General features: G+C 36.7%; 1 protein-coding gene and 1 pseudogene across 1 annotated transcript in view; one reads left to right on the top strand and one right to left on the bottom strand.

Annotated features, from left to right (window-relative positions):
* Positions 1–13,879, bottom strand: part of NDC80 (NDC80 kinetochore complex component) — a 44,377-nt gene that overhangs the window by 19,221 nt on the left and 11,277 nt on the right. Inside the window, exons 7-11 of the mRNA XM_002828086.4 lie at positions 11,240–11,329; positions 8,525–8,618; positions 7,145–7,251; positions 6,298–6,442; positions 817–1,022 (exon numbers count right to left, since the gene is read on the bottom strand). Coding sequence (XP_002828132.1) covers positions 817–1,022; positions 6,298–6,442; positions 7,145–7,251; positions 8,525–8,618; positions 11,240–11,329 — 642 coding nt within the window. The remainder of the gene's footprint in view (positions 1–816; positions 1,023–6,297; positions 6,443–7,144; positions 7,252–8,524; positions 8,619–11,239; positions 11,330–13,879) is intronic.
* On the top strand, positions 1,524–2,237 carry LOC103892952 (KATNB1-like protein 1; annotated as a pseudogene).

Consider the following 13,879-nt stretch of genomic DNA (forward strand, 5'->3'; position numbering starts at 1 on the left):
AGGGCCTTCTTAGAGCTTTCTGGATAAAGTCCAAACTTCTAAACAAGAAAAGAGTCTTCATCCTCTGGTCTGTGCTTATCTCTTGAGTCTCATCTCTTGCTCTGTCCCACTTGCTATTAAGCTCCAGCTGCATGAAAAACTTACACATCAGATTGTTTTATCTCTGAACTTTCCTATACATAATTCTTTGGCAAATCCCCTACCTGTGCCATGCTAACCCTTCCCTATACTTCCCAATTCAGTTCACTTGTCCCCTCTTTAAGAAATTCTCTTCTAAAAACCTTTCAGCCATCTCCCCACACCATGTACACTAAATTTGGGTTAGGTATACTATATGTTTCCTCAGTACCCTGTGCACCAAACATCTATTAGAGGTCTCATTTCATGGGAGTAAATGCAAACTCAGTTGGAAGTTTTTGAGGGGAAAGCCAATGTTTCATCTTTATTTCCTCTATGCCTAGCATAAGTGACACACAGCAGACGTTCAATCTTAATGTTTAAGTAGTGAATAAGTGAATGAAGGACTCATTTCCTCTTCTAGAGTAAAAGGAGTGGGACCTATGAACATTATTTTCATAGTTTTAGAGACTTTTTTGTTTATTTTTTCATTGGGTTATGAAATATAACTTATCTTAAATTTGAGAGAAATTGGGATGTTACTGAATTGACATAAAGGGATGAGTGTTTCATTAAAATGTCAATGCTAATGTTTTACCTCTTAAGCCAATTTACTTTACCCACTGACTTCTTAATTGGGACAGACCTTTAGAAAGGTCAGCTATGATGAGTTGCCACTCTGGAAATGGTATGACATACCGCTTCTTTGCCTCTGGCATATTTTAACTCCTCATTCCACAACTTCTGTTGTTCAGCTTCCAGGTCCTTGGTTAATTTATTAATAGTCTGCTGCAATTCATTTCTTTCATGATTTATTCGCTCAATGTCTGCAACTGAGTACTTCTGGTTGTCAATAATATTCTGCAGTCGAGTGTTCTCCTGTTTTATTGTTTCACATTCTAGTTCTGTGTTGGAAAAAAAACAAATTTTTAATGTATCTTCAATTCCTACAAAGAAACAGATGCCATCATATAATAGAGCTAAGATATCTAAATTTACAAGTCATATATATGTGTGTATATATATTATATATATGTTTTTATATATAGTTTATATATATAAAAATTTCTAAGTCTCTCATATATATATAAATTTCAAAGTCATATATATACATATATATGTATATTCTCATTTTTTGGGATAATTCTTTTTGATCTTACTTTGTTTATAACATTCTGGTAGATAGGACAATTAAAGTTTTATGTTAAGAAACTTATTTCCCTATTAGCTTGCAATGGTTTTCAAAAAGTACTACATGAAAAAAAAATGTGGCTTCATAAATAATGACTGCCATTAAGAATCCTGGGTTCATGCATGCATCCACATTTGAATGGCCCTGCATGGGGCCAAGGGACATTCTAGGCTGAGGCTCCATGATACCACAAGGTGCCAATATTTAAGAGAATATGACATTTGAAACTCACAATGTGAAAAAAATGGAACTTTTGTAATATCGAGGATCACTCCATTGACCTTCCTAGAAAAAGGATCTCTAATTTCACTAATAAAACATGAAGAAGGTTAAGAAGTCTCCAAAACAGTTGGCTGCTTACATAAACAGAACAGCTGGACAAGGTGTGAAAAGCCCAGATTAAACCACATAAGGCAGTCTATTTCAGAAAGTTAATCATCCCTTTCTAAATTCTTGTTACAGAAAAAACAGTTGCCTAGAAGTGGGGATTGTGCCATGGCAAATAAGAAAATGAATTGACTTGTGCAGGCTACCTGCCTGAAAAATTAAGCCATGACAGTTGAGTCACACATATTTGGTTAATTCCAGTGATTCTGGTTCTTCCCAAACAGAAAACCCATCATCAAAATATAGTGGGTTTTTTTTCTAAGGTTTCTCAGGACCATGAAACAATGGCCAAAATTTTGTTCAGCAGGAAAACTGTTGATTTTTTTCTGAAAAAGCTCATTGAATGTAGCTTTAACTTTCTGGAGAAAGAGAAGTATAAGTGAACTTGTAGCTTGTTTGGTGAGGATAGAAGAGCTTGGAGCTGTGGTAGACTGCCTTCTTGTGCTTACCAACAGTTTACAGAAGAAAGCCAGTACACTTGTTACTTCTAGTAAAGTGACTGCTTTAAAGCAAATTTGAAGAGTATGTAATAGTTGATTAAATTGGCTTCAATGGCCAGGTGCGGTGTCTCATGCCTATAATCCCAGCGCTTTGGGAAGCCCTGAGGTGGGCGGATCACCTGAGGTCAGGAGTTCGAGACCAGCCTGGCCAACATGGCGAAACCCTGTCTCTACTAAATTAGCTGGGCGTGGTGGCGCATGCCTGTAATCCCAGCTACTCGGGTGGTTGAGGCACGTAAATCACTTGAATCTGGGAGGCGGAGGCTGCTGTGAGCCGAGGTCGCGCCACTGCACGCCAGCCTGGGAGACAGAGTGACTCTGTCTTGGGAAAATAAAATAAAATAAAGTAAAATAAAATAAAATAAACTAGCTTCAAGCAGTCATAAAAAGGTGGTGGTCAGAATGATCATCCAAACAGAAATTATAAATGACGGAAATATTCTGTTTTAAAACAATTAAGTTGATTGTAGGAAATCCACAGGAAAATCATCTTACTTTGGTTCCAGGATATACTGGTATATGATGAGATGCCACAAATAAGAATCAGGATACAGATGCTTATTTATTACAGTCGCATTGAGAGATTTCATCTACTAAAGAGCATCTGGTTATTCAAAACATAGTTGGACTATATGATTTACAAAAAAAGTTATTGTCTGAGAACTGTGAATTGTGGAAGAATTGTCAAAACCATTTTTTCTTTAAAAGGACACATAATAAAACCCCTAATGAAATCTTAACAGTCCACTTCACATTGAAGTGGAAAAATATCGTAAAGGAACAGCTTCAACTTCAATGAGGTAAAAGTACACTGTGAAGACTGTCTGCCTTTGGGATATGTGGTTATTTGGTAACATTGTTTAAGAACTACTGGGTCTTAATACAGTCCTGCATAAGAATATAATTTATACTATGTGAAAAAATGAGATAAGACTTATTATGGCCGAGGCGGGTGGATCACCTGAGGTCAGGAGTTCGAGACCAGTCTGGCCAACATGGTGAAACCTTGTCTGTACTAAAAATACAAAATTAGCCAGGCGTGGTGGCACACATCTGTGGTCCCAGCTACTCGGGAGGCTGAGGCAGGAAAATCGCTTGAACCCAGGAGACAGAAGTTGCAGTGAACTGAGATCGTGCCATTGCACTCCAGGCTGGGTGACAGAGTGAGATTCCGACTCAAAAAAAAAAAAAAAAAAAAAAAAAAAAAGATACACACACACACACACACACACACACACACACCAGAGTTTATTCATATTTTACTGACATTTTCAGTGATAACCATACCAAACTGGTCAGGTTTTTGCTTTCTCTGTTTACCAATAGTGTTTTCCAACCTTCTGTGACTCATGGCCTATATAGAACATGATTAGCATTTTTATAGCGGGCTGGGACGAAAGGATGAGGATGACCAAGGGGTCAAGAGAGTCATCCTAAGGGTGGAGAGGATTGGTATTTTGGTATCTTGGTTTGTTACAACCTATTTGCAACACAGTGAACTTAGAGCAAATTCATGGCTAGATAAAGTAAAACTTTATGCATTTATCACAGGCATCTGCACAAAAAATCCACAACATATAATATCTATAAAATTTATGGCTGGGCGTGGTGGCTCATGCCTGTAATCCCAGCACTTTGGGAGGCTGAGGCGGGTGGATCACCTGAGGTCAGGAGTTTGAGACCAGCTTGGCCAACATATAGTGAAACCCTGTCTCTACTAAAAAAAATGAAAATTAGGTGGGCATGGTGGTGCACGCCTGTAGTCCCAGCTACTTTGGAAACTGAGGGAGGAGACTTGCTTGAACCCAGGAGGCGGGGGTTGCAGTGAGCCAAGATTGAGCCACTCTACTCCAGCCTGGGCAACAGAGTGACACTCTGTCTCTCAAAAAACAAAACAAAACAAAACAAAAACAAAATAAAATTTAAATATGTCTCATCCACTCATGCCATGAATGGCTTTACATAATCAAGAAAGTTCAAACACTCATAGAATAAAAACATCTTAACAGTTATAAAATTAATGTCTCAAACTAAATCACTCTGGAATGGCAAATGATTAAGTATTTCTCTCTCACCTACTGAGTTTGCAGCTATCAGAAAAAGTTCTCACAAGAACAAGAAGGATGTATGACAATTCTCTTGGTCATATGCTGACAAGAAAGATAAAGTATTAGTATTAGAAAGTATTGATTAAAGGCCGGGTGCTGTGGCTCACGCCTGCAATCCCAGCACTTTGGGAGGCCGAGGTAGGTGGATCACGAGGTCAGGAGTTTGAGACCAGCCTGGCCAGCATGGTGAAACCCCATCTCTACTAAAAATACAAAAAAGTAGCCGGGCATGGTGGCGCGCAGCTGTAATCCCAGCTACTCAGGAGGCTGAGGTAGAAGAATTATTTGAACCTGGGAGGCGGAGGTTGCAGTGAGCGGAGATGGTGCCACTGCACTCCAGCCTGGGTGACAGAGCAAGACTACATCTCAAAAAAAAAAAAAAAAAAGTATTGATTAATTGCATTATAAAAATTGTTATAATAATAATTTAGTCCAAGCTTCTTTGTCATCATGGAGAATAAACAAAGGACATTGATTAGGGGCCAAGTGTAAAGTAGTTAATATATTTAAAGAGGTGGTTTAGAGCAAATCCAATATATATATATATATATATAAATCAGAGTTATTTGGAAAAAAAAAATAAACAGATTCAGCAAATAACCCTGGTAATTACTAGTCTTGAGTTGACAATCAATACTCCATAGACTAAGAGTTAAATCAAATATCCTAAGGGCCATGTATACAATTCCCACATGGGACAGACACAGCCAGCAAAATCCCAAAAGAAACAAACAGAAGTAGGCAAAGTCCTGGGAAAATAATATAGTTGTCAACAAATTTATTTTTAAAAGTACAGCCCAGTGGCTCTGTGACTTGTAGATACCTTTCTTCACTCTCCTTCAGGCACTGCAGAAGAATCAAGCAATTGCATGTGCCACAGTGTTTTACAGAATTTTATGATTAAGATTGCTGTGTTTATGAAAGTAAGCTTACAAGACATAAGACATAAAAGAGCTTTCTTTAGTTGCTCTTTTCCCCAAGAACTGTAGTACTTGCAGCTTTAATTCTGATTTTCAATCAGATTCAGCTGCTGAGCTGCTTAGGCGGTAGTGATGGAGGATAGCCAGTTATAGCAGACTGAGGCAGGCAGAGATCAAGAATCTGGCTTATTAGAGCCAAGCATGGTGGAGCCCACCTATTATAGTCCCAGCTATGTGGGAGGCTGAAGTGGGAGGATTATTTGAACCCAGGAGTTCGAGACTGGCCTGGGCAAAATAGCAAGACTTCATCTCAAAAAAACCAAAAGAATCTGGTTTATCTGGCTTATTAATTACAAAGTGGAATACAGTATATATTTGTATAGAATTTTTATATATTTCTATATTCAGGCAGCATGTTTTCTTAGGTTGGGCCCTTCTTGGCTTTAAAAAGCCAAACGCTTGAAAACATGTAAGGAGTAGTAGGTTGAACAATGGCCACCTAAATATATAAAGTTCTATCTCTGGCAACTGTGAAATTACCTTATTTGGGAAAAGGGTCTTTGCAGATGTGATTAAGTATCTTGAGATGAAGAGATAGCCCTGTATTATTATCCAGGTGGGCCCTAAATCTCATCTTAAATGTCCTTATAAGATAGAGGCAGAAGGAGATATTTCACACAGGTAGTAGAGTACAAACACACAGAGGAGAAGGCAATGTGAAGATGGAGGCAGAGATGGGAGTGATGTGAATGTAGCCCAGTAATGCTGCCAGCCACTAAAAGCTGCAAGAGGCAAGGAATAGATCCTCCCTGAGTCCCTGGAGGGATGCAGATCTGCTGGAACAGCCTCTAGAACTGTGCGAGAATACATTTCTGTTGTTTTAAGCCATCCAAACTTGTGGTCATTTGTGACAGCAGCCTTAGGAAACAAATACGAAACACACTGAAAACTTGGTAGCCTGCTCTAGGCATGTACTACAGAAGAACAAAAGATATGGATAACAAAGCTGTTTTTACATGTGACAAATCCCACACAGGTTTGCATCCCAGTCTGTTAGCATTAGCTCTGCTTACCTACTCTAGCAATTTCCTCATTGAGACCATTTAATTTCTGGTCAAGAATGGCTGAATGAGACTCCAAATTGCTCATGTATGCCTGATACTTTTGAACATCTCCTTGTAAGGAAGCCTTCAGTTTTCTCAACGACTCTAGACGATTCTTTAAGAGAAAAGAATATAACTTTAATTATTCTCAATAACCGTTCCATATTTTATTTTAAAGTAAAGCAATATTATTTAAATTTATTTTAGAGAAAGGTAGATTTGAGTTTTCCTTTCACTTTTAGAGGAAGTCAAAAGAACTAAAAGGGGACTACACTGTCAGTTTGAAATAGAAAAAAAAACACAATTGCTAGGGTTGAAAAAGCACAAATATTTAAAATCTGGTATTTTACAACAACAGTTTGAGTGCTTCACTAATAATGCAGGAAATAAAGTTAGATATCTGGATATTAATATTTAGCTTTTAGAAAACTCAGGATAAAATACACTATATAAACCCATTTATTAACCATTCCTTTTGCACTACCTCCAAAACCCAGGGCTTCTTGTGACTAATGCTCCCTAGAGGTATATAACACGGGGCCTTTGTTCAAAAGTACTTTTGGTCTTCTGTAAGTAGGTAAGAATCTTTCATCAGATTCAGAGCACCATTAGTCTAAGACTGATAGACCACAAGGGAAAACAAGGCTCCACAGATACCAAACATGTTTTCATTGGGAGTTTCTATGTGAAAATTTAACTTTTAAGAAGCTTAATTTGTTAATCTATTTTTTAAAATTTTGATAAAGAGAGCTAATATCCAAGGACACCCAAAAGTCTAAAAGAGCTCTCAAGTAAGTGTGTAAACATGTTTACTAACCGGTTCTTTTTCTCTTTCTTGTTCCAATCTTGCAATCTGTTCATTCAATGCTCTGTTTTTTGCTTCTAATGATTCCAGCTTAAAAGCATCCACATTAAATAAATCCTCTGGAGACAAAATCCAAAAGCTTTTTAAGACCTCAAATCTGCCTAGAACATTCTTTACTCCCTCCCATTACTCCCTCCCTTACTTCCTTCTGGTCTCTGCCCAAAACACTATTAGTGAAGTACATCCCATCCTTGTAAAACAGCAAACCCTTTCCATTACTCCACCATACTTCGACTCTCCTTGTCCTGCTTGATTTTTCTCCAAAGCGCTTATCACCATTTGACTTAAAGTTGCTCATTTCATTATTTTCCTCTTTCTGTCTACTAAAATGTAAGCTCATAAGGGCAGAGGTTTTTATCCTATTCATTACTGTATCCTCAGTGCCTAAATGGTGGCTGGCACATAGTAGGTATATAATAAATATTTATTTGAATGAATGAATGCAGTTTTTATGCTTGGTTAATTATATACAGAAATATCAAACTACTCATTAGATGCTTGGATCACTCTAAATTTTCCTCTCTTAAAACAAAGCCATTTATTTTGCTCCCTTTCCCATGTGAACAAGCTGAAATTGTCCTGGTTACTCTTCAGGAAGATACAATCCCAGGGGACTATGAGGGAATGCTTTCACTTTTTGTGATAATACCTGCAAAGTGATTGATTCTATTGTCTTTGGAGGAATAGCTTCATCTCCATTTATCTATTTTACCTTCCATTTTGGCATTTTATATACAAGACTATTTCAACAGAAAGAACGAAAATGTAAAATAATACCTCTGGAATGTTTCAGAGTTAGCTAGTAAATACTGTATGTCACTAGGTTGTAAATGAGTAAAAAAAAAAAAAAGATTTTCCTTACATATTTGGAAGTGTAATGTCTTGTTAACTTTTTGCCACAAATTTTGAAAGAGACCTTAGGTCTTTTGACTAATTGGTGCTTTAATTTCTCAAATAGTAAGCAAGGACAACATAGGGATATTATCCCCCAAGAGGAATAGCTTTTGCTAATTATCGTCTATGCTTCTGGTAGCATGTTTGGTACTTTATTACACTGTCATCTACTGCTGCTAAACTTTGTCAGATAGGTCAAGTATTTTATTAAGGCCCCACAGACAGTAAGAGGTTATGCCTCAGGTCTGGCTCCAACACTAGTATTCTTTTTGCTTAACTTTTCTCCACCAAAGAAACCACAAAGATAAAAATCACTAGGCATCCAGATACATTTAAAGTAAGTAGCTTATATGAACATTGGATATGGTAAATAGATTACCACTCCATGAGCAGAGTGAAATGACCAAAAGCAAGCACCCTAAGAATGAGAACACTTACTCAGTTTTGACTGCAGCTCTGCATTCATCTCATCAAAGCTGTCGGCACCACTCATAAAACTCTCATAGCATTTTATGGTGTAGTCCAAAAACAACTATGGGGTTAAGCAGATTTTAAAAACAAAGTCATGAGTCTCTATTTGGTTTGTTTCACTTTTCTAGGTGGAAATTTAAATTTGAATTTAAAAAATAGAAATACTAAGTAGTCAGATGAACCTATAAATAAGAGACAAAAACCTACGCTATATATGCTATACGGACTTATTTAGTCTGCTACTTCTAAATATGAATAATGAGGATAAAATAACACTTAAATTTGGATAAAGGCAATATTTAAAAACAGCCATACCTTCAGAATTTTGAGAAGGTCAAACAAACAGGGAAGCTTATTAATAAATGTAATTCAACATAAAATGCACAAACTTAATCATCTTTAGGAATAAAGCACCTGATGAAAAATTTAAATAAACTACTGATCATCTAAGTCCAATTGAATTGATGAGGTCTAATTGTAAAAACCCAAATGTAATTAATGAAGGCTACAATTACATTGTAACTTCAGGCTAAAAAATGAATTGCATGATGAGTAGCAATCTAAACAGTACAATACTAGAATTCTTAACATTTATCCAAGAGAAAATAACACTATATTTTGCATTCATGAGATGTTTTGGTCACTGAGAATGTAGACTTTATGAGAAGGCAAGAATGGATGATCAGAATTTTCCATAGCTTAGTTGAAGTAAATATCCCTCAAGACAAACCAATTCCCTTTGTGCTAATTTGTTGCTTATTAAGGTGACCTTGAAGTGAGTACCCTGAATAGGCTGTCTGAGTATTCCTGTAACTGGAAAGGTGTATCACTGATGGTAAATTAATACATTTTCATTCTCCTTCAGATCAGTTGCTGTGAATTTGGTAAGACTGAATCATTTTCCTTAAGCTTGGTCAATTTTGATCTTATAGGTTTAAAAATACCGATTTTGTGGACTCACAAAGCTGAGTATCAGAATCTTGTGAAGCCAGATACCCTGACAACTTTCTTTAATTACAAAGAGTACTTTATAGTTTCCCATGTGCTTCTCTATATATTGTCATTTGAAATAATAGCTATAATAGCTCAGAGAGCAAGAACAATTTTTTAACCTTTAGGATGGATGTCAAGACATTTAACACTTTTTTTTTGAGATAGGGTCTCACTTTGTCACTCAGGCTGGAGTACAGTGACATGATCTTGGCTCACTGTAGCCTTGACCTCCTGGGCTCAAGTGATCCTGCAGCCTCAGCCTCCCAAGTAGCTGGGACCACAGGCGCGCACCACCACACCCAGCTAATTTTTGTACTTTTTGTAGAGATGGGGTTTCGCCATGTTGCCTAGGCTGGTCTTGAACTCTGGAGCTCAAGCAATCTGCCCACCTTGGCCTCCCAAAGTGCTAGAATTACAGGTGTGAGCCACTGTGTCCGGCAAGACATTTAATACTTAATAGATGTTGTAATGTACTTGGGTGAAAACTGAGGGGCAATTAGAGGCAGCCCAATATACATATTGCAATGTGGGAGGATAATTTTCTCAAGGGTGGGATCAAAGGTTTTCTAGGAGCCTTTCCAACTGGGATCATTGTTGAAGTAGTAAAGGCGCATGTTTGTTTTTTGTTAAAAAGAAAAAGGCAATGATGCCAACACTAGTCAGTTGATGTATCTTTGAACTACATCCCAGGCAGTCATAAAAGATGGGACTGAAATTATTTCCACTTTTTTTGTGACAAAAGTTTCAAAGAATGAAGGTTAGAATTAGAACAGAGAATAGTTTTTCTTCTAAGTGGCCCATGTGATGACTGGTTTTTTATGTATGCTAGGAAATATTAATGTATAATCTTAATCTTTCCTTTATCTCAACCACTTTTGGAAGTGGCGACTATGAGCTAAGTGGCAATATGTCTAATGAAAAAGGTCAAAACAAAATAAACAACCTATCCACGTGCAATATCTTAAGACTTAACCCATTATGTTTTGTATTGACAAAGAATTACATTAAAATAATGTTGCCAATACTGATATCTTCATTCCACAACATAAAGGAGGAAAAGAAACATTACGTCTATAACATGTAACAACATGTTATGATTTAATTCCAATCCCCTTCCATTTTTCACTTAGTTAAAATTTTCAAATTTTTGTGCCTAGTTATTTTTAAGAAATTGTAATGTGATTCAAACAGATCCATTAATATTAAAAAAAAAGACAAATTTAGAATGTTTTCAGGAAGCAAAAAGACAACTCTACAAAAGAATATACAGACAATCCCTGACTTAACGATGGTTTGACTTCAGATTTTTCAGCTTTCTGATGGTGCGAAAGCAATGGAGTAGAAACCATCCTTCGAGTATCCATACAACCTTTTTGTTTTTCACTGTTAGTATAGTATTCAATAAATTACAAGAGCTATTCAATACTTTATTATAGAATACGCTTTGTGTTAGATTAATTTTGCCCAACTGTAAGCTAGTTTAATTGTTCTGAGAATGTTTAAGGTAGGCTAGGCCAAGCTATGACGTTTGGCAGGTTAGGTGTATTAAATGCATTTTTGACATGATATTTTCACCTTATAGTCGGTTTATTACTCTATCATAAGTCGAGGGGCATCTGTATTAAATCCAATAGTGACACAATAATATCAAGGCAATTCATTATTACAGTTTATGATAATACATGGTACCTTATTATGCATAATTCCATCTTCAGTTTCTTCTCCCCAAGGCTGCCCATCATCAAATAAAGGTGAGCTTTCTTTCATGGCAGTATGTATCTAATTAGTACACAAGCAAGAAAAGCAAGTTGATTTGAAAAACGCAACTTTCATTTTTTGGCAAATTATGTTTTTAGTGTCAATTTTAGAAGCATTTACATTATTGTGTAACTAAAAGTCTCTTTTGATAGGTTATTATATTGAACATTAACACTTTTGACTTTCTTTCAAATAAAACAATTTGAAGGTATCCTTTCGATAATTTCAAAACCCTTTTGTTTAGTAACTAAACTCTTCAGGATCTAGAAAGGATGGACTCTATATTTACTTCTGTTCTACAGAGAAAAAAGTTGACCTTTATGCTGTTATTAACCCATTGAGAGCAAATATACACATTTTAATGCAACTTTAACTAAGAATCCAAAACAGAATTGCCACATAAAAGGTGAGCCAATAATAATTTTTCTCTTTGAGCTCAATTTTGGTGCTCAAATGTTAATCGAGTAACTCTTTCAGTATGTACAGTATGAACTTTAGATGAAATTTTACAATAGAAAATCTTTAGAAATACAGTAGCTTAAATTGAAAGTGATAACATAAATTATAGCAAAACATTCAGATGGTTAAAATTGACAGGCCAAAAGGAAAATAGTTAAAGGTTTTTAAGGCATAGAAATTCCATTTTGGAATGCCTGTTTTTATATCTTCTTTTAAAAATATAACATTTAAAACATGAAAAAATAGAAAACTTAAATGAAATTACTATAAATATATATAAATGTAGATATGAATGCAGATATACTAGATATAAATATATATCTATTAATATCTATTATCTTGATATATAGATATCTAGATATAAATATGTATTTTTTTTTTTTTTTTTTGGAGACAGAGTCTCACTTTGTCACCCAGGATGGAGTGCAGTGGCACAATCTTGGCTCACTGCAACCTCTGCCTCCCCGGTTCAGGTGATTCTCCTGTCTCAGCCTCTGGAGAACCTGGGATTACAGGCATGAGCCACCATGCCTGGCTAATTTTTATATTTTTAGTACAGACAGGGTTTCACCATGTTGGCCAGGCTGGTCTCGAACTCCTGACCTCAGGTGATCCACCTGCCTTGGCCTCCCAAAGTGCAGGGAATAACAGGCATCATGAGCCAGTGCACCTGGCCAAGATATCAATATGTATCTAATAGTATAATGAACACTAAGTATAAGAATACTAACTTCTAAGAAAAGGACTATGCGTTAGGAGTACATAAAAGAAGAATGGGGTTTCACATACAAGATGTCCCAGGGAGACAATGTCCTTAGCCTAGAGTTGTTTGCCCTGCTACCCCTTTCCTATTATAAAGGCATTCAGAAGATTCTTTGTTTATCTAAGGCAGATGCAGAAGACCTCTAACAACTGGGTCTTCTACCTTGTCTTTTTTCAACAAGGCCTCAGGTGGCAGGCAGATTTTTTTTTTTTTTTGAGACAGAGTCTCCCTCTGTCGCCCAGGCTGGAGTGCAGTGGCTGAGATCTCGGCTCACTGCAACCTCCGCCTCCTAGGTTCAAGTGATTCTCCTGCCTCAGCCTCCTGAGTAGCTGGGATTACAGGTACCTGTCACCATGCCTAAGTTTTGCATTTTTAGTAGAGACGGGGTTTCACTATATTGGCCAGGCTGGTCTCGAACTCCTGACCTCAGGTGATCCACCCACCTTGGCGTCCCAAAGTGCTGGGATTATAGGCATGAGCTACCGCGCCCGGCCAATACACAGATTTAATAAAGTCTGAAAGACATGTAGGGCAGAACCCAAGATAAGGAACAGAATCTTATATCTTGTCATCAGGGTAAAGACAGTTTCTGTCACCTTGCCAAGGTCCTTATGAAAACTTTTGCTACTTTGCAAGATTCAAGGAGAGTCTTACACAGGGACATACAGATCCCCAAGAGCTATAGAAAAGACTACTGAAAGGACTGAAGAATTGTGAACTAGGAAGACTGGTTGAAATAGTTTCAACCTGTAATTATAGATATAAAAAGTATAGATTCGAATCATGTTTTCATCAAAAGGTGGCGTTTTCCACTCTAACACCACTTCTTAATATTGTGAAACATCAGAGGAGGAAAAGGACACAGAGGGATCTGGGATAAGTCAGGTCCAAGTCCACTTTGATCACTAACCAAAAGGCTAACAAGACGCTCCTGAAGTGTATGCAACCCTCCTATTTATGGTCCTTAGTAGAGAAGACATGGTAACTTTAGCTAAATTATTATCACTTAGACACTATAATAAGGACTGATTATGTGCCAAGTTCTATGCAAGGAGGCATAGTGAGATAGGAAATCAAAGTTTATTTACAAAGCATGAACAAACAATTTAGGAGCATAACAAATGAATAATAAACAATGAACAAATAGAGGTCATTAGGAAATCAACATATTAGATCAATAGGTCAAGATAACAAGAATAATCTCAATACATCCTGCAAAAGCATAGGATAACCTTCAAAGATCATTCTTGATAAAAGTGAATAAACTTCAACATGCAAAACATCTTCTACTGAATACATCATACTAAACGATACAATGAAAAATATTTAATTTAAAAACAGTGGTTAGT

The sequence above is a fragment of the Pongo abelii genome, chromosome 17 (assembly GCF_028885655.2).
Source record: "Pongo abelii isolate AG06213 chromosome 17, NHGRI_mPonAbe1-v2.0_pri, whole genome shotgun sequence".
Taxonomy (NCBI): domain Eukaryota; kingdom Metazoa; phylum Chordata; class Mammalia; order Primates; family Hominidae; genus Pongo; species Pongo abelii.